At 41.8% G+C, this 24,754-nt stretch overlaps 3 protein-coding genes across 6 annotated transcripts in view; 1 reads left to right on the top strand and 2 right to left on the bottom strand.

Annotated features, from left to right (window-relative positions):
- Positions 1–9,663, bottom strand: part of nhsl1b (NHS-like 1b) — a 115,119-nt gene extending 105,456 nt beyond the window's left edge. For both annotated transcript variants that reach the window (XM_015947326.3, XM_015947328.3), the window contains exon 1: positions 9,200–9,663. In XM_015947326.3, the coding sequence (XP_015802812.3) occupies positions 9,200–9,518 (319 nt within the window). In that variant the 5' untranslated portion in view covers positions 9,519–9,663. The remainder of the gene's footprint in view (positions 1–9,199) is intronic.
- A 4,488-nt stretch (positions 9,664–14,151) lies between these two features.
- acbd3 (acyl-Coenzyme A binding domain containing 3) lies at positions 14,152–18,591 on the bottom strand. Its single transcript, XM_015947325.3, has 8 exons — positions 18,287–18,591; positions 17,198–17,339; positions 16,961–17,101; positions 16,663–16,821; positions 15,467–15,641; positions 15,073–15,295; positions 14,688–14,972; positions 14,152–14,575 (listed from the first exon to the last, which is right to left on the bottom strand). The coding sequence occupies exons 1-8, from the start codon at positions 18,546–18,548 to the stop codon at positions 14,361–14,363; spliced, it is 1,602 nt and encodes a 533-aa protein (XP_015802811.3). The 5' UTR covers positions 18,549–18,591; the 3' UTR covers positions 14,152–14,360.
- Positions 18,592–22,808: 4,217 nt separating this feature from the next.
- mixl1 (Mix paired-like homeobox) lies at positions 22,809–24,355 on the top strand. 3 transcript variants are annotated; one of them, XM_054747957.2, is made up of 5 exons: positions 22,809–23,047; positions 23,146–23,330; positions 23,411–23,540; positions 23,663–23,955; positions 24,054–24,355. In XM_054747957.2, exons 1-5 carry the CDS (start codon positions 22,912–22,914, stop codon positions 24,162–24,164), a joined length of 855 nt encoding a protein of 284 aa, XP_054603932.2. In that variant the 5' UTR covers positions 22,809–22,911; the 3' UTR covers positions 24,165–24,355. The 3 variants fall into 3 exon arrangements, with proteins under 3 accessions (XP_054603932.2, XP_054603931.2, XP_015802809.3); XM_054747956.2 differs by having other exon boundaries at positions 23,663–23,966; XM_015947323.3 differs by having other exon boundaries at positions 23,663–24,355.
- Positions 24,356–24,754: the final 399 nt, after the last annotated feature.

Below are 24,754 nucleotides of genomic sequence, written 5' to 3'. Positions count from 1 at the left end.
GTGTTTTCATTGGTCGGATGCAGACAGGAGTCGTAGGTTTTCAAGCACTGCTTGAAGACTGTTTGAGGCTGAGTTTGGTCGTGGGACGGCTCACTAAGCTGTCGCAGCGCCGGCCACACTGTACGTTCACTGATATGCAAATCACCCTCATGTTCACCGTTTTCTTTGTCATGATTTTGCTCACAGCGAAGGATTTGGCTAAGATTACCAAAAATCGCACAGTGGGAACCAGGCTTAACACGTCAGGATAGGATATTAGAGATTTGATATTTGGACATCTCGACACAAATTGGCTAACAGCAACGCGACTACCACTGACGCTGACGTTTCATCTCCACAAATATCACAAGCCTGGCGGGAGTTCAAGCGCTGGGACGTTCTCTGCTGTTTCCTGGACGCTAAACCAGCAACAGCCTTCCCCGTCATGAGTTTTGCCACGTTATTATTTTATCATGATTATATTCTTACTTCCTATATTTGCTCATCTCTTATTTTTATTTTTATTTTTTGCACCAAGCACCGCAGCAATTTCCTAATGTTGTGATTCTCGCACATATGGCAATAAAACCCTTCTGATTCCGACCCCAAGCCTCTGAGTCAAGATGGGTGAGTCCATGAATGTTAAGTGACAGTGTGATGTAGATTGGTCAGGCTTTTCTTATCGTAGCGTTTTACCATCTATTATCTTTCAGAAGCTAATGCAGGAGATCGGTGTAGGACTTTTTTATGTTCAGCCTGCATGAAAAACTTTGAGTGACTGATTATAATCAGAAAAAATTAAGAATGTTTAAGTGAGTTAGACATGATTCATTTGTGGGTTGGTGAAACTGAGCCAGTAACTGGTTTGATTCTTTGCAAGTCAGAAATGAGAAATGTGCTAGAAGTATTTGGGTAAATGACATCCAGACGCATGTCAGCATTAATCGTAATCTTATTTTACAATATAAATATCCTTCTGGCTAAAAGAACTTTAGAGTAATGGTTTTATAACGTCCAGCAATGGTCAGTTTTAGGTACTGTTTGACCATTCAACATCAGGTCAAAAAGGAGACACGAGACTGCATGTGTCCCCTCTAAATCAGCCTGCCTTCATCCCACCAGCTGGAGCTCAGAGCCTGCAGCTCTGAACACAGATAACGAAAAGTCAACAATAACATTCTCTCCTCAAGGTCCAATCTTTCAGGACTCTTCATGCCTCCATATAAGGAACACTCACAGCCCGGATTTCCTAAATCAAGATATGAACTTCTACAACTTATAAACTAAATAATCATTTAATAAACGGTTTATTACTACTTATAATTATAATATAATGAAATGTTTTCATTAATCTGTGCTCAATGATTGAAGGTTGAAATGAATGTTATGTTGAGATTACATTGATTGCATGTTTATTTGTAGGTTGATATTCTATATTTTGATAGAGTACCACAGCTTAATGGTCATAAGTAGAATACATATTGAGCTTTTAAAGCACTCAATTTACCAAACCCTACAGTTTCATTAACTCTTAGACGTAGTATCTTTTTGCTTTTTGGGTGTTCTACAATGTCTCATTTTTCAAAGTGTGTACTTTAACCTCGACGAGACCATGTGTAGGTCAGTAATCAAACACATCTTGTAGCATTTGTTCTCCTTCCCATTACGTAATGTTATTAATTCAACCATTATGGAAAGAATTTAAACTCTAAATATAGCGTGTAATTCAAATCAAAACATTTTAGTGGCGCAGACCCATGCAGACTGTCACAAACGTCTGACAAAGGAGAAAAAGAACACTCCGATTGCTGCTGGGAGTAGTACGGTAGAGGGTGTAGTATTTATGTAATAATCCAGATTAATGTGATTATAAACTCTTTGGCCTGCTTGGGACATTTTGTGTTGCCATTTGCTGACAAATGCACACAGCAGGGTGGTGACCAGGACAGGAAATAAACATTTTTCCATTATCTCGACTACATAAATTCTAAACGTTATGGCCAAAAGAGTTATTTTGGACTGAAGAGTTTTTCCAACGTGGCATAATTTCATACTAAAGAGGTTTCTCTTTTACAGACTCCCCTGATGCTACAGTAAACACAGCTCACCCTTCACACCGACAACACCCTGCCTCCTCACACTGCTGACAGTCGATACGCAACTTTTTACAGACTTAAACATGAAACTTTTCCATTGCAAAACTGTGGAAAATTAACTACATCAAAACAAAATTAACATTTTTGTCCATTATTGAAGCATTTTGGTAATTTTTTATTAGGGTAAATCTACCATCGTACTATAAAAAGCAATCAGTCTGCTCTAAAAGCAGCTAAATGAAATACACAAATAAAAACAAACAACTAACACATGGTCCCTGTGGGTACTAAACATTTTTTTCTCTAGTAACAAAAAAACGTAATGATCCTCTTATTACTTGTGTTCATTCAGCTGAGGAAATCCAAGCTGCCCAAGGTCACTAATGTTTAAAGACAATTTGCGCCTCAAAAAGAGTCAGCCAGCTGCTGACTTATCTGACGTTCCAAATATAGTAAAAAAAACACTCAAACTTCTTTTTTTCCCACAACCAAGTTAAAAACACAGCTTGTTTGGGTTCACTCAACAAGCTGTGTTCAGCCCACACAGATCCAACAACACTAAACTCCACCGATACTCTGGATAATATTTGCTCCTCAGCGTCTAACACGACCGTGTGAGTCTGTGTTCGGACGGGCGAGCTTGTTCTGTGATAGATGTTTATTTTTCCTGAAGCACTGATGCTCTGTTTCAGAAGCTGCATGTGTCTGGGCTTTGAGTGCAGACGCTGGACAACAATAGCCTTTATGTTCCTGTTAGATGAGCTTCCACCTGCTGCAGTTTGTCATTACGCACTGTATGGATGCGTGTTTGCCTCTAGTACACCTGATGGGATCTTATACTACACAGGATGTGGTGTATCCTTTAAGCTTTGCCTGATTCCTCTTTTGTCCTTTTGCAATTAAAAAAAAAAGACACTTAAAATGTCTGCCTTGCTGTTTCTGTCAAAGAGCCAGAGTGGGTACTGCTTACATCACTGTGGAGGGCAGGGTGGTCTGCTCGGAAACCCAAACCAGGGATTTTCCCCCAGTAATTGTACGGAGGGGGAACAACACACGATGTGGAAGTCTTTGTGATGTAGGATCAATGGAACTGCCCCTTTAAGCTAGCCCAGCATGCTAACACAAGAGGAACAACACAAATTCTACAAAGGAAAAGTTTTTTTATTCATAAAAAGTCATTTTTAGAAAGAACTGCTAATTTTCAAGCTCACAGTAATGACATGACTGACGATGGTATATTCTGAGCTCCAACCTTATTTCTTTTATTATTTATATCTTGGGAGCAATAAACCAACACAAGCCAAGCAAGTGGTGAAATTAGACAAAGCAAATGTCCCAAAAGAAAAATCAAATCAGACAAAATAAACTCTAAATAAATATTGATGTGAAAGGGTTTAGATCTGTAATGGTAATAAAAACAAATGTGCCAGTTCTTTGAGGCTGCTGCCCACTCCCAAAGTTCAGTTCTGAGCTTTTATACGAATCCAAAATGAGATCTTATATTGTTTTGTTTACAAATAAAACGTTTTGACTGGATGTTTGGTAGATCAGATGCAGTCTTAATGCTCGGAGACTTCTTTAGTCTGGAGATTTAGCCGTTTTCCCACTTCTGAGAGCTGGGATCAATGAAACCACAAATGTTTCCAATTTATTTTGTTTTCTGAAAATAGCTTGGGTAAATTACCCATTTTAAATATAAATTATTAAGATTTACGTTTCACTTTCCTAAATTTTTATTTAAAATTTTCTGCCTCTGGGCATTTCTCAGATGAATACATAGAGAAAGTCAAAGTCAAGTCAAAGTCAGTTTAATTGTCACTTCTGCCGCATGTACAGGACATACAGAGAAATGAAATTACGTTACTCTCAAACTCTCGCTAGATAGAAAATAAACATTTAGTATAAAAACAGTAACCAAGCTCAGAGAGAGTGTGGGGGAAAAGAGAGGAGAGGTGGGAGAGCCGGGAGGGAGTTTAGCTTCCTAACTGTCTGATGGATAAAGCTGTCCTTCAGTCTGTTGGTCCTGGCCTCGAGACTCCGCAGTCTCCTCCCTGACGGCAGCAGCTCGAAGAGGCTTTGCATTGGGTGAGTGGGATCAGCCGCAATGCGAAGGGCCTTTTTTGTGAGGCGGGTGTTGTAAATGTCTGGTAGGGAGGGGAGAGAGACCCCAATGACCTTCTCTGCTGCTCTCACTATATGTTGGAGGGTTTTAATGCAGGAAACGTTGCAGGCTCCGAACCACACAGTGATGCCGCACGACAGGATGCTCTCGATGGTGCCTCTGTAGAAAGTGTACAGGATGGGGGCTGGTGCTCTTGCTAGCAAAAAGGAGAGCAAAAAGGAGAGAGAGATGCACGGAGGGAGCTAATAAATTGATTATAGAAAGACTGAGTGAGTAAAAGATGAAGGGTGAGCAGGGGTCTTGTGTTTGTTGTGGTCAGTGTGGCAGTATGAGGGCTGACATCAAAGTGTGTAGAGGATGGACGGAGATGAGAGAGGAAAGGTCTGGAAACCATATGAGAGAACAGGAAGGGACAAAGCAGGACAGATATATAGGACAGGAAGACAGAAAGGGAAAAGAAGGAAAGCAGAAACAGAAAGGAGTGACAAAAGAACATCCTGATGTCATGTCACATCTGTGTTCAAGCGCGTGTGCACACACACACACACACACACACACACACACACACACACACACACACACACACACACACACACACACACACACACACACACACACACACACAGCTCTGTGGTAGCGTTAGCTTCATAACTTAATTTCTTCAAACGCAACCGCTCATTCTCAGAAATGTTCTCCTTTTTTTCCATCCGTCCTCGGTTCTTTTGTCCGTTGTGGGAGCGGGTCGACCTCTAGAACCAGACCAGACTCCTCTCTCTGAAACGAGGCCTGTGGGAAATGACTTGTAGATTCTGACTGCGTAACGACTGCTCTGTCCATCGATGAATGGAGCGGACCCCAGAGAAACAGAGTGAACAGTGAATAAAGGGAACCGACGCAGGCTAAACAGCGTTGTATACGCATGCACATCGTCTTTAGGTGGCAAACAGGAAAAGAATTTTTAAAAACACTAATTAGTTCATGCATGACTGAGAATCAAATGGGAAACAACTTGGATCTCAGTCAGGCGGATTAGCTTCAGTGTCATTATGGCGTAACAGAGTCGCTGTGTTTGCCAATCACAACCAGGGCAGCCTGAGCAGCAAGTGTCCATCAGCAGTACAAGCAAAGAGGGCAAGTTCCCACACACACACACAAAGGTCTATGAGAAGCACTAGGATATAGCAACACACCCTAAACATGATGGCATGCAGCAGACGAAAGATCAGGCAAAGACATTCGACTATAAATATCTGAGGGATAGAGGTGGAATGCTCTGAGCTCGGTGTGTCTGAGTGTGAGGGAGAGATAAGGTGAGCTACTGACATCAACAGGTCAGCTGGGAACATAGCTTCGCTTGCGCGCGCGCGCGCGTGCGTGCGTGCGTGCGTGTGTGTGTGTAACAGGTAAGCCCCAAGTCACTAATTAAATTAAAATGATTATTAAAGCCATTACATTTGTTACAGACAGTACAGTTCCACCTTTTGCATGAATGTTCCTCCACATTATTACCATTAGTAGCATTGTCAGGTCCTCCAGGGCGACCATCATACAACTGTCATCCGTTTCCTTGCATGCCTGATTTAAATGGAATGATTAACAAGATTCTGCGGAGCTCGACATGATGAGGAGGTGATTCAACCATTTGATTCAGGTGTGCTGGAGCAGCAAATTAAACATTATGGAGGGGTGCGCTCTCTGGGCCTGGAGTATGTGACATCTGATTTTCAAACTGATCCAGAATGGTTTATGTCCATGTTGTGATGCATAAATAAAGAAATCTCCCTCCACTACTAAATGGAACGAACCAAATCAGCAGGACAGTCACTAACACTTCCAGCTCAATGAGGTGCTGGCATTTGCATAAGTTACATATATGCTTATAAACACATTTTAAATTCTCAAACAGCTCTACAGGCTCTTACTGCCAATTCTGACAGACCCTAAAAAAATTCACTCTTCCCATGTAACAGATAAGAATATTGCTTCAATAAGTTTTTTTTCTCAGACTTGTATTTAAAGGTGTGGCACACTCAATTCAATCAAGACATATGCAGTGGTCTTGCCTTGTAAAGTCTGGTTCATGCTTCTCCGTCAGCTCCGCAAGGGACAGACACGCACGGATTGACGGAAGCGTTTTGCTCTCATACTTCTCCGTCTCCTGGAGAGTGTTGCAAAGCAATTCCCCGGCAGGACAGCAGAGGGCGTAGCGCTGTTCTGTGGTATCCTGTCATGTATCGGTACAAGATAGTGTGTTTATATATTGTGTTTTTGTGTATAAGAGACTTTTTAACACGGACATATTTGTCTCTCATCCTCCTCCACCTCTTCATGCGCTCGCCACCTCTAAACCCACGTTTCCTGTCATTTCCGTCCACAAATAAAACGCTTGCTGCGCATCTTTTCACTCCTCCAGTCACGGGGGAATTAAACGTTCGTGTTTTTAGAGTTTTTCCGTGAGGTATTCTTGAAGCTGCTCCGTGTCTGCCGCTAGTTATCCTCGGCTCTCGTTATGTTTTTGAGGGCGCAATGGCGGATGTGGAGACAACAACGGTGCCCTGACCAATCACAAGCTTGCGTTGTCCGACTCGACTGACGGATGTTTATAAAAGAGAGCTTGACTCCATCCGTCCATGCGGAGCGCTCCGGCAGGCCCGCAAGGACGTTGCGTGTCTCCGCACTGACGCAGACTGAGAAGCATGAACCAGGCTTAAGTCATACTTGGAGAGGGGCAAACAAACAAACAAACAAACAAAAAAACACTGGGACACCGTATCCAGGAACTAGCAGTGAGCTAAATCACAGCTGAGCTTCAGACAACAGGTTTTGGGAGTCTTTTCCTGATATTTGGACATCTTGCTCTGATTGGATAACAGCAAGGTGACTACGCTGACTTCCAACGCTGATGTTTCATCTCCACAAATAACACAAGCCTGGAGGAGTTAGCTTCTGTTAGCTGAGACGTCCTCTGCAGTTTCTTGGATGCTAAAACAGCCTTCTTTGTCTCGGGTAAAGATGGGTGAGTCCATGAATGTTACGTGACGCTATGACATAGATCTGTCAGGCGTTTTTAATCCTAGAGTTTCACCATCTATTTTCTATCAGAGGCTAACGCAGGAGATAGGTGTGGGAGACTTTTCATGTTCAGCCTGCACGAAAAGCTCAGAGTGACCGGTTATAATCAGAAATAAGATTTTAAAAATGTTTTTCATACTTCCACACCTTTAAAGCTTCTAAACTCTCTCATTTCACCCATCAGGCTGAGCCAGCACAGGCTGTTTAGCTAACCACGATCAATGCGGACACCCAAGCTAGCCAATCCAACTTTGTTTAAACTTTTGACTGAGTGTGAGATGTTCCCACCTCAGGCCTGACAGAGCCACCTCAGGGATCTGACCAAAGGCACAAATGGATAGATGCTAGTCTGGACAGGAAATCCCATTTGCCCTGTTCTATCTAACCACCTTGAGTGGATGCAAACAAATTAAGAAGGACCTTCTTTCAACAGCAGCCTTCAAGCATGAAGGGGCCTCTCTCGTTCCCCCTCCCCAGAAATATGATCCAACTCTGAGCTTAGGTTAGACCCACAGTAGTAGGAGAACACAGCAGTGACCAGCTGCTTTTGAACATTTACATGAGTGCTATAGCACATGTATAGCAAATGTTGGCTTTCTAGGACTCCCCAAAGCTATTATAAGATACGGTTCTTCAAAGAGTTGAGGTTGAACCTTCATTATACGCTCTGTAATCCAGTAACAGCTCAGAAATACTACAATATGTCTCTGGTGGATGATGTCACACAAGTTAAACAATAACTTTCATTCAAATCATCACCAGCTGTTCTTGTTTGACATATTCAAATCAAACACCCCTATTCCTGGAGAAACGCTAGAGGGCACTTCAAAAGGAAGTAGATTTTTATATGTGGGTGAAAATTTCAAATGAAGCTGACAAGTTTGACACACAATGAATTGAAAGCCAAGTCTCCTGTGCAGTCAGTGCTATGCTTGGGGCCATGTGTGAGCTAGCATTCCTGTCGGGCTCTCCCAACTTTGTCTTCAGCTGCTGGCTTGCTCCAAATGGCTGAATAAACAGAGGAAACCACAATTTTGCATTAAAACAGATACAGATAACAGAAGCCGTCTGGAAGCGATCACAAAGAAGTGAGCATGACTAACTTGTTGCTCATATACTTATATCTGGGATCGGTTCAGCTCATTTCTGCATAACCAGTTTTGACCCTGTAGGAGTGAGTCAACATCAGAACCACGACGTGGCGACGCAAAGCATAAATCACAAGGATGGTAAAAAAGGAAACAAAAGCACGTGAGTCAGGACCAAAACCCTCAGTGGAATTTGGGCTGGTCTTATTAATCCTACCTCACAACATCCTTGTTGAAGCTAATTAGATAAACAAGCAAGCCGGAAATCAATGGGCAACTTTATCCCATAATGACCCAAAACAAACTGTTAGATCTGAGGAAGTATCCCTTATTTATCTCCACTCCTAATGTTGGCTGACTCAGGCATGAACCTGGGTTTGGGTCAATATATAATCACCGTTTGTCTGCAAGCAACAGCTGTATAATGACACCATATAAAAAACACATCTAATCAGGGAATTGATTTTCCATTTATCTTTCTGTTTACCAATACAACCCCCAAACAGTTGTGAAGCTTCCTGTGAGCATGGTCTTTCTTCAGACACAGATGGTCACTGATCAGAGGGAATCCATCACTTTTGACAGGACGCCGTGTCCATATTAAAGGGAGTGTGACTAAAGACAGACAGCCGTGTGTTCAGGGCACACAGGTCACTTTTTTGTTTGTATCAATAGTCAAAATGTGACAGCCACCTTGCATCTGACCAATGTCTCTCAGGAGCACCTGTCTCATATATGTGTGTTTAATTTGTTTCAGCGAAAATACATAAAATTAGCTGATAGGTAAACATATAAACCCACTCATAATGCGTGTGCGAGCTTTAAGTGTTAGTTAAACTTACGGATTTTCACTTTCTTTGGATCCAGCTTTAAGACTTGGCTCTGCAGATTGTGCAGCCGTCCTTGGATCCTGCAGGACCTCCTAAACACCATCCCTGCCTCCATTTCAATGTCCAGGAAGATGTCGCTGGCATGTCGGGAGAGGTCTGAAAGCTGCTGGATTATGCTGGTCAGCGTATGACAGCTAACCTCGTCTGCAGACGAGAATAAAACAGGTTTTCGCAGTTTGCGTCTCCCGGGTTCCTCTCTCGGTTTCCAGCTTTCCCTCGCTGATAGCCTACTCACACGGCGCGGCTCAACAGTCCTCTGGTGAAAGGGCATATTCAAATCATATATGTAACTTCAGCAAGTCCGAAAGTATTCACAACAATAAAACAAACTTCAAAACAACTCAGAGAAAGGCCACATTCCCGAGGTCCTTTTTCTTGTCGAGGGAGTGTTCCCTCAATCCCGCCATATCTTATTGTTTTCCAAAGCATGGGACTTTGTGCTGCTGCTGTACACCGGAGGAGAGACGTTGCCTCTCAAAGTCTATTCAAATTCATCCAGACACGGTGCAGGCTGGAGGAAAAAAACACCAGGAAAAGTAGGGGGCGAGAGCGAATAAAAACCCGGAAATAACAAAAAACCACCTATGGCAACTGGAGCGGGGCGGCTTACCTGCCCTCTATCGAAGAGAGCTTCAAGAAAAACACGGAGCGGATTTCTCTGAGATATGAGAAATATCACGGAATGGAGTGTAAACTTTTGATGCACATTTTTCCTTTTAAAAAGGAAATAAACTATTAACTAACATTAATAAAAAACACAGAATGCAATATATATATATATAATATGTGGCAGTAATGTTAAATACAATCGTTAAGTGAACTTCCTTTGTGATTACGTGGTTCAATTAGTCAATTAGTTAGCAATTAGCTTAGTTTTAGCACCCCCAAAAATTATTATAAACTCCAGGGTATTGCAGTTGTAAAGTACGAGACAAACGTCACTGTTAAACTTATACATTATCTCGCATCATTCGCCATTGTTTTTTTAAACAAACGTCAGCACAATTTGTAGCTTTAGCTAACATTGACAACAAATTGTCATTTTGCTAATGTTGACAACAAATACTCACAAGCTTAAGCTCCTCATGAGCTGTTTTTACATTTACAATTAAACCATTTTACTAGAACACAACAGTACCTGGAGAAATTAGTAGTTTTGTTGAACTTTTTAAATTGACCTCCTCCAGGAAATTCTCAGAATGCTTGACTCTAATGTATTTCTTGTTCAAGGCCTCCACTGTCGGACTTTTCCCTGCGGTTCTTACTTTTTACATACAAACTTAAACTTTTAACCATCGCTTTTAATATAATTGTTTTCTAAATTGCAGAAAAACGACTCCACCTGTGTTTTTCATACTAGTCCAGTTTCCAGACTGTTACTTCTAGTGCGCCCCCTATTGTCTGGTAGTGAACTCTACAACTTGACCAAAACCGAGTTTCTACCGATGGTTTCTACCCATGAAAGTCAGTTTTCTCATTACTCAGCAAACTGGAAATCTTCCAACTTTCACTTCCTTCCAAGTGAAGATTTGTTGTGTGGCAACAGGTTAAATTGCTAAAAGGCTGATGAAATCTATTGTTGAGACACATCATGGAAAATCAATCAAAGCAAAGTTGAGCATCCTGTCACACATGAGTAAGATCCGTGTTTGTCCTTCCCTCAGCAGAAAATGTGTTCAACAGGAAAGCAGCGTGAGGCCAACACTAGGGCTAGGAGATGTATGATTTTTTTATACCAAATGTGACTTCTAATCCTAAAATTAAAGTGTGGAAAAACAAGGCCTTTTATGTTTTGGTATCAGATTTAAAATAAAATAAAAAGAAGTCACTTTTTCATTGAATGATACACTGATTATGTCTCATGGAAAGCAAGCCTTTAAAATGAGTAAGAATAAACAAAAATACTTTTAAAAAAGTGCAGTGTTGGACACAAAAATGCAAACCAGGAGGAATAAATTCAATTAAATTCCATCTTTTAGTTCTTTTTAAAACACAGAAAGGTCAGCCTGACGAAGTTTGCAGCCGCAAACGAAACGTTGCAGGTAAATAAAACCTGTGTTTTGAAAAGAAGATGGAATTGGAATTTCAACACAGCAAGAACACACCAAAGATATTCAATTAAATTGTTCACAGTTTCAAAGGAGCTATTTTTTAACATTTTTTTAAAATGATCCCTTTGAGATCAAAAACGTATTTTCAAGGGAGACCTGGCAAAAATAGCCAGCAGAAGCAGGAATATAGCATGCAATTTAACATGTTTTGAATGCATCTTGGGGCTGCATGGTTGAAAACATGTTGTCTCACACCAAGAAGGGTATGGGTCATGTCTGGAGACTCTAATTGTCCCAAGGTGTGAGAGAGTGACCTGTCCAGGGAGTTCTCAGTCTCTTGCTGGACAGCCACTGAAGACAAGCAACAGCTTCCTATGACCCTAATGAGGACGCAATGGTTCAGATAGCAGGCGGTTTTATTATTTTATAATCCCGTGAGATCTTTCTCAGCTCTCACCGGGGCAGCCAGTGGATCACAGAGACCTGTGGAAAAGATCGTCTTCCCTCTCTCCATGCCCCACTCACGTCATGGAGCCTTCGTCAAGAGCCACCAGGAGGTGTAGTACCCCAGGTAGACCACAAGATGGCGCGTCACTACACCAAACCAATGCGTCTGCAGAGCTGACTCCAAGGAGAAGGGTCAGAACCAGTTTAACTTCCAGAGGCCAAGAAGCCACAAACAGAATGCAAATAAAAGCTTAAATTAAGCAAAAGGTGTATCTATTAGTAAATAATCATAGAAAACAAAAAGAATAAAGTAAGTTAGACCAAAAATTCAGCTTCCAGTTCTAATTTTAACCCTTTGATGCATAATGGTCACTACAGTGGACAGGTACTCAAAATTGTTATTTGTTTTTGCTTTTAAGCACAGCTGTTGAAAACTTTATTGCATTTGAGCCCCTCCGTTTGGACTTCAGTAAGCCAAGCCAACATATTTCATGCTCAGAATGCACGCTGCCCACTGAGATGGACATGTAATAAATTATTTGTAAATTATAAAATTTTACAAAAAATATTTGTTGAAATTTGTTTCATTCACACCTAAAGACGAATGAAAAAAATTGTTTAAAAATCATGGTTGAAGATTTCATAATTAATGCATCAAAGGGTTAACTTTGATTGAACAATTTATAAAGAAACCATTCTATATGCAGGCACATCTGTGAACAGCTCAATGTTGATGATTTAAACGTCACTTTATGCAGTTGGGATGCTTTTCATGACAAGTGAGCTGGAGGTTTTTATTGGTTTCCTTGCATTCTTCACATTACCTACTTTGGTTAAAAATAATAAAACTGAAACCTATACATAACAGGAAGAAAACAGTCTGATTAAGGCAATTTAGACTTGATGTACTGCTAAATATATTCTACCAAATATATTTTAAAAAAAACACCACAATGCAGTTACAAGTTAAAATAACAAAGCAAACCGCTCCAGAGAGGAAGAAACGTTTAATCAAGATTAAATATACGCCCAAAAAGATTTTTGCAATTTACAAGTTCTGAAATAATCAAAAATACAAAAAAAAAAGTGTCATACCAATCAGGTCTTACGGTTTCATACCTTTAATGAGTCACGGGGTAAAACAAAACTCTTTCACCTTATAATACAGTGCAAGTTAATTTGCAGAACCACAGCCTTCTTCCATACCTGAAAACCCCTGTACATAAACCTGTTTATAGAATATTTACATACAAGGCTTGAACGAATCAAACCAATTCATGAACAGAAACAGAAACCACGACTGTGGAGTAGGAAGGTAATGGAAGTGGGTTATTAAGATAGATGTTGAAAATAATCCCAAATCAGAACCAGGTGTGTAGGAATTATACTACATGTATACAAAAAAAAAGCTAGATTTTATTAAGAGACGAAAGAAACAATTTCTCCCCTCCCCCCCAAATCGTTTAGAAATCGGTTCACGCAGAACAGGTAACACACGAGATGCACAAATGAGACAAATGGCGATGGCGTCTGGATCAGGAAAAGGCCAGTTCACTCACAATAACAGATGATGACTGAGAACATGAGGCAAATCATGGCAGGAAGAACCAAAAAAATAAAAGAAATGGAACAGTGATTCGTTTTATGGATTCCAGAACAATGCACAAACGTAACAGTGAGTCATGACCCACAAAAATCTATTGGCGAGTGTCACTAGCATGCCAGAACCCCACAGATACATCAGATAACCTAAATCCCTCCGAGAGTCATTTTTGTGGTGAGAACTGACGTTTAAAAGAACACGCGCAGCTGACCGAGTCAATAAATGACTTCTAGACTGTACTTCATAAAAACTTGCAGAGCTTTTTCCAACTTCTGCTGCCTGTCAGGTCAGATTTAACTCATAAAGGTGAATATTTATGTGCAGGAAAGCCCAAACAGACCAGTTTCTCCTCCTCGTAACTTTATGCGAGTATGTCGTTTAAAGAACAGAACACACAAACGACTCACCACAAAAACACAGAATGCTTGAGTGGACAGATGTTTCAGAATAAAGCAAAGACCAAGCGGGCGTGTGTGAAAGGCGTAGTGTTATGAAGCACATCTGCAGCATCACTTCATTTCCTACACTTTCTGTGTTCTTACAGGACGAACAACCACTGCTTCGGTGGCTCACAGTGTCGGACATTCCCAAGTTTCCAGCCAGTTGGTTGTGAGAATCAGTCAGGGCACAAGCAGCCACGAAGCCTTGTTGGACTGGGCCGGGCCAAGCCTGGTCCAGAAGAGGAGCCCCGGGGGGGGGTTGAGTAGTCAAATGCAAGTTAAGGACAATCGTACAGCTTGGTGTGTGTGTGTGTGTGCAGGAAGGACAGGTAGTGACTTTAGGACAGCAATACACACTCTTCTCTCGGGGGTTTAAAGATGTTTGTAGACACACATGCACACACACACGCCTCAAATAGTAATCCAATCTTCATAAAGGGGCTCCAGATGTGTCCCCTCTTGTGGTTGATGTCCATAATGAATCAATTCTCCCTTCACACACACACACACACACGCGCGCGCGAACACACACACACACATCTCTCTTGGCCCTCCCGTATCTTTTTTCAGGCTTATCTGGTGTAGTAGACTCTGTAGTAAACACTCTTGGAGCGCCAGAGCGAATACGAGTTGTCAAACTTGAGTAGGTAGACTCCGCGGCCGGGGTACTGGTGGCTGCCGGCGTAAACCTCTTCGTGACAGTCCCGCCGGTAAACCGGCACAATCTCATCCATGTGGGGCTTCCCTGACTCCTTCTTTGCCTTCTCCTCTTCGTTGGAGGGATCTCCTGTGGGCACAAGAACCACATGTGTTGAGAAAAAGACCAACCCACTGGATCTTCCTATGGAAACGTTGCTTTAAGTAAACCCTAATCCACGTGTCTTCTTGAAACCCATTACCTTCTTCCTCCTCATCTTCTTCACTGGACTCTGACACATGCACGCTGACTGAAGCAGAAGCAGTATCTGTCCACTCAAAGAACACCCCAAAGCCGATGTCGTAATAGTCTGTGGCAAACTCCCAGAACAGGTAAGATCCTTCTTCATGGGTGGGAACGCGCACTGTGACCACCTCGCCACGCCCCACCGTGATCACGCTGTCGGGATCCTGGCGGATCTTCTCCTTGAAGTCCTTGATCTGTGGCCGTGTCCACATCGAAGGAGCCGCTATAACTGGTGGGGAGTCTGCTGGGGCCAAAGAGAAGGAAACGTTTCACTGATGCAATCAAAAACATTTAATCCTTTTATTTACTTCCAGGATTCAGAAAGCGACAAAGTCACAGACCTAATAAAGGCCCGTTTTCTGAGACCTCCTCTGCCGGCTCAGGCTCCCGATCCATGCTCTCCGAGTAGGAGTCTGACTGACCTCCGTTGACCGTGGGAGCTTCCTCGCTGTTGAGTGGTGAAGCAGAACTCAGGTGTCCAGCTGCTGAGGCAGAAAAAGGCTCCCGGCCGTTAGAATCCACCTGCATCCCTGAATCGGCCTGATGCTGCTTCTGTAAGGCCGCCTGGGACAAGAAAAAGGTGGCACAAGAATCTCATGGATCTAATTAAATAGAAAAGTTAACCTTTATGGTGCATTTGGCCAGTCACTATTATAAATATCCATCAATCAAGTATGGATTATAAGACTAGAATCAAATCCGTGGAATGTGAGCCGCTGTGAGCCGACGTCCTACCTGCTGCTGGGCCAGCTGGACCTGGTAAAGCTGCTGCATGTACTGCTGGTAGTGCTGCTCCTGAAGCTGCCGGATAAGGCTCAGCTGTTGCTCCGGGCTATTGGGGTACTGCTGTGCAGCGTACTGCTGGAACTGCACTGCTGTCTGAGCATTCAGCGCCGCCATGATCTGTTGTCTGGTTAAAGTAACAGAAGGGTTAACTTGGGAACATCCAAGGAATAGAGCAGGAGGTTGTTTCAGCCTCATGCGGACGCTCCTGAACAGGGCTGCAACGGATCATCATTGATCCGTACGGATCGCTCTCTACTGTTCGGCACGCACGCGGTTCGCGAACTGGTCACGCGGAGGACGGAGGCGCTACCAGTTCAGTTCAAAGGAGAAACACACGCCGGCGGTCACGGAGGCGGCGAGGAGCTGGCAAAACCTCCTGCCTTGCTTAGGGCACACGTATGGGAGCATTTTGGCTCTCCTGTAAAATACAATGAAAACGGCGAAAATTAACACGCTCACACGCCTCCAGTCCGACCCCTGCTTTCCACTGGCCGTGAAAGCAGTCGCGTAACGCGATGGCGTCGTTCTACCCGCGAGCTCGTTCCCGACCGGGAGCAATTCTGATGTGAAACGGGAGTGAAAGCGTTCCACGCAGCTGAACCTGTGACGTCATGAAATCATGGGAGGATTGCAACACCACACGTGATTTCAGACGTTCACACACACACAATAATAAACAAGAAGAAAAACAGCCGCATGCGTAAAAAAACATGTCTGTGGGTTACGTTCTAATCGGTTTACATCAGTCACACAAGTTCACAGGAAATGCCGGTGGAAAGGAACTCATCCGCTGTAATGGTGGCTAATTGCCGCGCAGTACGTTTAGCAATGTTTTCACATGCAGTGGGCAAGCCATTTTAACATTTAATCAGCAATAGGACATCTCTGTAACTCCTGCTTTTATGGCAAGTTGCAAATTGAGCGAAAATGTTGCACTGAGTGTTCTATAAAATAACGAGTGAGCAAAGCTATGATCTGAACCGTGAGCTTTTTGATCCGTCGCACCACTACTCCTGAAGCGACCCACTTCACACAGAATCTCAAAGCTTCTAAACTCAGAAGAAATCAAATCAATGGCCTTGTGACAACAGATAGCAAGCTAATGTTTAGAGCTGATTTTACACAAACATCTCAACAACACGTACTTCTGCTGCTCGATCCGCAGCCTCTCCTCCTCTGCTAGTCTCCTCTCCTCCTCCTCTCGTCTCAGCCTTTCCTCCTCTTCAAGTCTCCGTCTCTCTTCTTCCTGCCTTTGTCGCTCCCTCTCCTCCTCCTCTAACCTTAATCGCTCCTCCTCTTCTTTCCTAAAAACAGAACAAACGCATTTTGCTTAAAAACTAAACAAAAAACAAGGAAACGTTTCAGAAATTCTATTTTATTTTCTTGAAGGGTTCGCCACTCGTCTAACCAGACAGAGGAGATCTGGTTAAATCCATGCTCTACCTTTTCCTCTCTTGCTCTTCCCTCTCGATCTTGTGTGATATGACATAAGGAGCGAACAGGTTACAGCACTGGTTTAGTAACTTGACAAACTCCACCATAGCCTCTTCTTTCTCCATGCTTCCTAGGGAAGCCCACTCTTTCCTGCAGCCAGAACATGAACATAAATACAATACAATATAATTTATTTTCGTAAAAAAGTATTAAAATAAATAAACTAAAGCTGTTGGCTGGGGTTACCTGCGGTCATTTCCCAAGACATCGAAGAAGCCGACTTCTGGTGAAGCATCGGGATTATAAGGGCCCAGTAGGACTTGTTTGTGGAGGGCCACCAGTCGGAGTTTCTCTTCATAAGTTGGGTGGAAGGCTTTGCCGTCTTTATCTATGAGCAAAGAGCAGAAATATGGTGGAAATTCGTTTGCTTATGAAGGTCCAGCCACACTCCACCATGCACCAGAATTTTGCAATAAAAAAAACTTGTAAAGCAAAATGACTGAGTAAAAAAAACATGAAATATAATTTAAAATGAGTGTAACCGCCCCCCTCTTCTTTCTTTAAAATCCAATGTTACACCCCCAAATCAGGAACGGTTGAATCCCAGTGTCAGAAAGTTCTGCTAAACTACGTTGAAGTAGGAGATTTAAGCTCAGGTAGGTAAACAACGACACCTCACCCTTACCTGACACACCAGCAGGAAATGCAAAGCAGAGATTTCTAATGTGCAGAGTAGCAACAAGCCCCAAACCTGTTTGTGCCGCCGCCAGAAGCATTGTGAAGTAGTAAAAACAGCTCTGAGTCAAAGTAGCAGCGATCCCTTTGAAGGATCTGCACACGACGACTGTTTATCTAGCAAAATACGATCATGTGACTTTTGAGGAATTTAAAACGGGAGGCATATTCAGTAGCATATATGTTATACCTTTTTGTGTAGGGAGGGAAAGTAAGTATCAGACTACTTACTAATGATGGCCAACTACGTGATGACAAAGTTAATTTTGGATGGATCGTTCACATTAGTTGTGTTTGGATACACGGATGTAAGAAAATTGTTTTGCAAATGAAATGAATGACAACGTGTCAAAGACACGCGTGCGTGAATAAAAGCTACTCGAGCGTTTAAAATGCGTTTAACCCATTCATAGCTAGCTAACATGTTTGAAAGCTAATGTAAAGCGACTGGTGGTGACAGTTAGCAGCTAGTGTTAGCAACATGCTAACCTTAAACACCAACCAGCACGAGAAAAAATGGCCTCAGAATGCAACAACCATTTTAAACACTAGCTCTCCATTCGGACCGGACTCATTAAGGTTTCTAAAAACATAAAATACCTTTAAAAAATTTAAGAGCCATTCCGTACAGCTCCTGTAAAGGAAAGCCCCATTTCCTTTCCATGGCAGATTTCTCTCCATCTTCGCCCCCATCGGCACCCGGCGTATCGGTCTCTGATTCCGACGGGACGGGGTTCGGCTCCTGGACCTGGCTCTCCTCGCCCTCCGGGTCTGGACTGAGGGTGAGGCCATCGATGGAAACTTCGAGCCGGCTGGACGTAGCGCTGTTGAGGTCGCCGCTCTGAACCTCTGTCGCCATCATGTAGACTGTCAGCTGAAGCGGCCACGTACCTACTTCCGGTTAAACCTGCCGGAAGTTCCGTTTTATCTCCATTTAAAAAGTGACGTGGACCAGACTCAACCTGGGACTTATTTATTTATTTATTTATTTATTTATTTATTTATTTATTTATTTGTGTCTAGTACATATTTATTTAATTTCTTTAATAAATTGGATGTATTTAATGAATCGGCACAAATATACAAAAACAAGAAAAAACAGTCAATTTAATCCTTTATTTTTATAGAACTGCATCACAACAATGGGCTTTTCTGATTATTACATAGGCTAAGTATAAATATATCAGAATAAAACAATATATAAGACATCTACACAAAAAGCCCTGTCCTATTCAATATGTGATTCAATTCACCCAATTCATTCCAAATATTTTCTGCTACAACTTGAACAAATAAGACCCAGGTAAATGTTGCCCAATTTAACGTAACTATTATGCAATTCAGAATAACCTGATTTAGTAAATTAAAGCTATGCCAAATTGATTGCAATATACCTTCATTTGGATTCCGTCCCCATGTTGAGCTAAAGTGGTGATGAAAAATGATCTTAACAAACCTCCAGAACTAGCCCCAGGATGGGCAGCCATCTGTCTCCAACGGCTGGGAGTTAAAAGGACAGGAAAGAGAGAGCCAGACGAACACACCAGCAGTAATACTGCCCAAAGAAATACATTAAAACACACACACACACACATACACACACACACACACACACACACACACACACACACACACACACACACACACACACACACACACACACACACACACACACACACACACACAGAAATAGACCACAAAAAAAGATTAGAAGTGAACATATTTTTAAAGGAATACAAACCATTTTAAATGGGAAATTTCACATTACATTAGACTGGTAAAAAGTGACTCCAAAGATAGATTACTGGATAAAAGGTTTTAAAAATTACTTTAATAAAGGTAAAATGTAGCAAGTTAACCTCAAAATAACCCTGGAGTAAATAAAAATATATTTAAACTCACATAAAAGGACCTCAAAAACTACCAAAATGAGACATAATTTGTGACACAACTACGAAGTGATCACAAAGCATGTACAAAATAAAATGAATTACAGTTTCACATAAAACATCTGAAAGTGATTAAAGACCTTAAAACAAAAAACAATTCCATTTGTATGGTTTTATTTCTGCTTTGCATCCCTTACTGTCTAAATCCAACATGTATTCCTACCTCTTTTGTGTTTTTACATATGGGTGTGTGATTTGTTTGAAAATGTAGGCAAGTAACTGAAGAAAAGACTGCAGCACCGCCTCAAGTATGGAATACCAAATGTAAATTGCAGGTGCAAATGATTGGCAGATATTTTTTTTATATTTAGGTCTTTTTTTTCTACATTTAGAAACTTTCATCACATTTAAAATAATGTTTAAATGTCACAAAATTTCAGCTAATCCATATGTAATAATAATCTAAATTTAAATGTCTATCTAAATCAGAATGTTAAATATAAATGTTAAATCTAAATCTAAACTTAAATAGAAACGATAAGGGCACATGTTAAATCTAAATGTAAAAAGTACCTACAAGTTTAATCTAAACCTAAATATAAATGCTAAACTAATGTTTAATAGAAATCTATTAGATGTAGCATTTAGATTAGCTGAAATTATGACATTTAAACATTATTTTAAATGTGATGAAAGTTGGTAGATGTAAGAAAAATTAGCCAAATATCCAAAAAATGTCTGCTAAATAATTTGCACCAGCAACTTACACTTGGTTTCCCATACATAAGAGGCCACTTAAATATACACAAGGCTGCCCTGATGACAGAGGGCATTTCAACATATCTTTGTAAACCTTTGTGGAAAATAAAGTCTGCTGAATAAAGTAAATAAATAACGGCGAGGTCAGACTGTTGACTGAGTCTTTAATGTGTGAACATGTGTTTGTTTTTGAGATTCAGAGGCTGCTGCTTACTGGAAACGGCTGGTAATCCACATTTGAGCTGCAGTTGTTTGTTTTAACAGAACCTAGATAACACAGTGCATCTACTTTCTATCTCTATGGGATAAAAATGGGAAAGTAAAAGTAAATGTCTATTGGAATTCTGCAATTGCATTGCTGACCTTGTGATTTTTCCTGGTCTTGCTCCTTCCCTATAAATTAGCATAGGAAGAGTGATATGTTTATTTGGTGTGCCGCAGCTTTCAGGGGGATTTCTCACCATCAGAGCAGGAACTATAACACTTTGATTTTAGCATAGCAACATGCCATGTCCTGCAGCCAATACCCATCCGAGCCTTTCAGACACAATGACCCGTCGAGCTGTGAACGACCCAACCAGCAACCTCATCCACCTGAACTAAACTGCAGGTGGGATCAAATAAGCACCGATGTAGATGTATAGGATCCAGACTCTTTCAGGTAACATTGGTAAAATACGTTCTTTATAACACACGTGTTCTGTTTTGTTTCACTCATGTTCTTTCTTTATCACATAGGGCACTCCTGCAATTTTGTCGTATTCCAGCAACATGAAGACAATTTGAAAAAGTGTTTTTATGTCTCATAAATGTGTTGCCAAATATGTAACGTCAGTGACTCAGCCACATTTAGAGCTGAATAATGTAAAATATGTAGATAAAACCTCAAAAAGAGCCTAAATAAATTGCTATCAGCTCTTACCACTTTCTATTGCTAATCCTGTCCAAACAAAAGGGACGGCATTAGTCTCGACCTGATCCAGATCCCCCTCGATTTAAATAAAGACAACAGTAACAACACCCTTCCCCTGCAGGTTAAGTTAAAACATAGATTTGTGTATTCAGATGAATTTTGTTGCCACTGAAAGGTGCAGGAAGTGTAAACCTGAGAGCATGCCTAGAAGGAGTATTTTCATGTTTAAATATAAATATAGGAGCCATTTTTGGACAGTGAAGTATAGATGGATAAATTCAGAAATAGCTGGAAAAGGTAAAACTTTATAAATGCTATGTGAAGAGCACTGTTACCAATTTAGGTGTGAAAATGGATTCTGGCCTCAAGTTTGACATGTATATTTACCATGTTGTACGATCATGCTTCTTTAACCTACAGCACTTGGCTAGAATTAAGCTGCTGTGAGAGTTCACCTGGTGCCTGTCACTCATGCTTGGGTCCAATTCAGAATAGAATATGCCGGCCCGGGTGCGGTGGCACAACTACAATTAGCCCAGAACTCGGCTGCTCGGTTCCTGACAGGCACGACATGCAGGGAGCACATTACTCCTGTGCTGAAATATCTACACTGGCTCCCAGTGCACTTCAGGGTGAAATTCAAGGTGATAACTCTGGTGTAGGCTCTTCAGGGAACTGCTCATTCGTACTTGGCTAGCCTTTCGAACAGACCAGCCCTCTGCTCGGCTGATAAGGAGCTGCTGGAAGTTCCACATTCAAAGCGCAAATCAGGGTTGCGCTCTTGGCGTTGGCTCTGAGGCTATGGAATGATTTGCCTTTAACGTGTGCCAGTCACCTTCCTTGCTGGTTTTAAGTCCCATTTAAAGACGCAAATTTATGTCATGGCTTTCCAACAGTGTGGCTTCATTGTCCTGCGTGAAATGTGGCCTTTTTTATCAGGTTTTATGGCTATTTCATAATGTTGTACTTGTTGTTGCTTGTTGCATTGTCCAGCACCTTGGGCTGGACAATGCATAAGGTTGCGGAAGGGGCTTTATAAATTAAGTGAAAATGAAAATTGTTGCTAATCTTTTACATTTTGTGTTTAACCAGTGCCCCTGCAGTGAAATTAATTACCTAATTGGGAAATCCTTGAATAAGCCTTTTCTCTATTAGTTTGAGATATTATTGACAGTTAATAGATGACTGATCAAGCTATAGAAAACAACACAATTACTGACTTTTTTTTAATGTTCTAAAATGATTGAAGCCCCCCCCCCCCCAGGATTTTATATGCCTATCTCTCTTTAAATACAGAATTTACTGGATTTCTTTGTATTTTCTCTGTTTGCAAATTTAAAAGGCTGCAGATTTTTATAACGTCAAAGATTCTGACCCTGAAAACCTTTGAACTTTCTTAATGTCCAGACCGTTTCCGGTTGGGTCCATTACTGCTTCTCTCATTTCAGATGTTTTGTTTTTTCCCCCCCGATGATGTGTATTGAGCCCAGCTGCCATTCAAACTTCTCCAAACAGACACGCTGCCTCTCCACAGCTCCAGGTGTGATGCCTTCACACCTCGGCGGGCCCGCAGACGTCTGAGGCGGCTGCGCGGTGCGAGTCAACCTCGATGGTCGGCCCATTCACACGTGCATCGCCTTTGATCGCGGGAGGATTTAATTCAAATGAGCACGCGGCTCTCGATCTCAGTCAGTCGCTGGTGGAGGATCATGTCTGCGGTTCATGGGACCACGCGCGCTGGGGATCTGAACTCCTTCCTGATGTCCCAAGGAGGACACCATCAGAACACGATGGATTCAGGTTAGAGGCGATCTTACTTTAAACTTTAAAATAAATCTTGTTTCTGGGAATATCTTGGAGCTGTGCGTATTTTACGCATTTGCCCGGTTTTGTTTCAGACTTTGGAGGTTCTCCTCCGAAGTCAAAGATCAATGTGGTCCAAACCCACAGAAGAAAGAGGACCAATTTCACTCAAGAGCAACTCCAAGTGCTGGAAAACTTTTACTCCAACATCAAATACCCTGACATCTACCTAAGAGAGCAACTGGGGGCCCTGACTGGGCTGCAAGAGGCCAGAATTCAGGTAAATACAGCTTTTGTATCCATGAAGACAGTTCAACAGCTACAGTACAATAAAAAATGTTGATGTGTTCGTCATCTTAGGTGTGGTTTCAGAACAGAAGGGCAAAGTCTCGTCGTCAGGTTGGTACATCAGCCCCCGGAAAGGCATCCAAAGCACCAACAGCTGATCCTGTTGCTCAACTCCACATGAGAATGGGTCACCAAGAAAATGGTATATTTATTTGTCACTATCCACTTTTCTGCTTTACTTTCCCTCCCATTTGTCTAATTAAAAATGTAAGTCTATGCAATGAAGAAAGGTAAAAACTAATATTGCTTTTGATATTTTTACAGTTCACAACAGCAGCCCTGCCACAGAGATGCAAAGGATAGGAGCTTTTGGAGGGAACAACAGTTTCAGGCCAACAATGTACCACAGCGCCGAGGACAACAGGACCGCTCCTCCAACCAAACCCAGCAGCTTTGCACACCCCCAGTTTTCCTGCATCTACGACAAAAACAGAAGCAGAGTGACGACCGAGCAGACGCAGCAAAGCAAACCCAGCCTGACAATCCCAATCCCAAGCTCTAGCGTCCATTTTTATCCAAAGATGGATGCCAACATAACGGGTGACCAGGACTCAAAGGTTCTGATGGAGTATGAAAACTTCCCACCAAATAAAACCATTGGACCAGAGATGAAAGTTGTGATTCCTCCCATTCTGACCCAAAGTAACTTCCACAGGTTTTCCCCAGAAGACGACGGATGCCAAATGCAGTATTCACAGCCGAGAGCTGCGGAAAGCGTTGGTCACTTCTCCCCGATCCAAACCACAGAAGAAGAGGACGCCATTGATTCTAATTCTGAGTGGGAGAACGAGGTCATGGCTGACTTTGGTAGCTTTATGTGAGGTTTGTTTTCCATGAGAACGACTAAAACCAGTATTTATTTCATTGTAATAAAGATGTTTGACACTTAAATAAATAACAAACCTGTTAATTTGTACGATCTACAATCTATTTGTGAATAAACGTAGACAACCAAAACCGGTGTTGCAATATTACGTTTAATATAAAACAAAGGAAACATTTATATACAGACACACTCATTTACAACTTTACAAAACTGAAAAAGGAGATTTTCTAGCAAAGTCCTATAACTTGAAGTGTGTGTGTGTGTGTGTGTGTGTGTGTGTGTGTGTGTGTGTGTGTGTGTATACTGAAGCCATGCCAAATCTGGGAGTACTAAGATCTTCAGCATTAAAAGGCATCAAAACCCAATAGTTCTTTAGAAAAATACATTTTTTTCCTTTTTCAGTGCTCACAAAATTATAAACCCACACATTTCTGAGTACGTAGCAGAAATGTTAACAACAGTCCTGTACTCAGAGACATTTTACAAATATCTACAATAAACAGCTTTATAAAACATTCTTTAGCTTCCCC

The sequence above is a fragment of the Nothobranchius furzeri genome, chromosome 2 (assembly GCF_043380555.1).
Source record: "Nothobranchius furzeri strain GRZ-AD chromosome 2, NfurGRZ-RIMD1, whole genome shotgun sequence".
NCBI lineage: Eukaryota > Metazoa > Chordata > Actinopteri > Cyprinodontiformes > Nothobranchiidae > Nothobranchius > Nothobranchius furzeri.
The sequence above is the reverse complement of the archived record's forward strand: the minus strand, read 5'-3'. Positions and strand labels throughout refer to the sequence as shown.

Excerpts from the sequence above, each read along its gene's own strand:
- acbd3 (XM_015947325.3), bottom strand. The coding sequence starts at position 18,548 with ATGATGGCGACAGAGGTTCAGAGCGGCGACCTCAACAGCGCTACGTCC. Across the intron at positions 16,822-16,960 it reads GAAGAGCAAGAGAGGAAAAG|GAAAGAAGAGGAGGAGCGAT; the intron begins GTAGAGCATGGA and ends TTCTGTTTTTAG. Across the intron at positions 15,642-16,662 it reads CTGCGGATCGAGCAGCAGAA|ACAACAGATCATGGCGGCGC; the intron begins GTACGTGTTGTT and ends TACTTTAACCAG.
- mixl1 (XM_015947323.3), top strand. The coding sequence starts at position 22,912 with ATGAGCACGCGGCTCTCGATCTCAGTCAGTCGCTGGTGGAGGATCATG. Across the intron at positions 23,048-23,145 it reads TCAGAACACGATGGATTCAG|ACTTTGGAGGTTCTCCTCCG; the intron begins GTTAGAGGCGAT and ends GTTTTGTTTCAG. Across the intron at positions 23,541-23,662 it reads AATGGGTCACCAAGAAAATG|TTCACAACAGCAGCCCTGCC; the intron begins GTATATTTATTT and ends ATATTTTTACAG.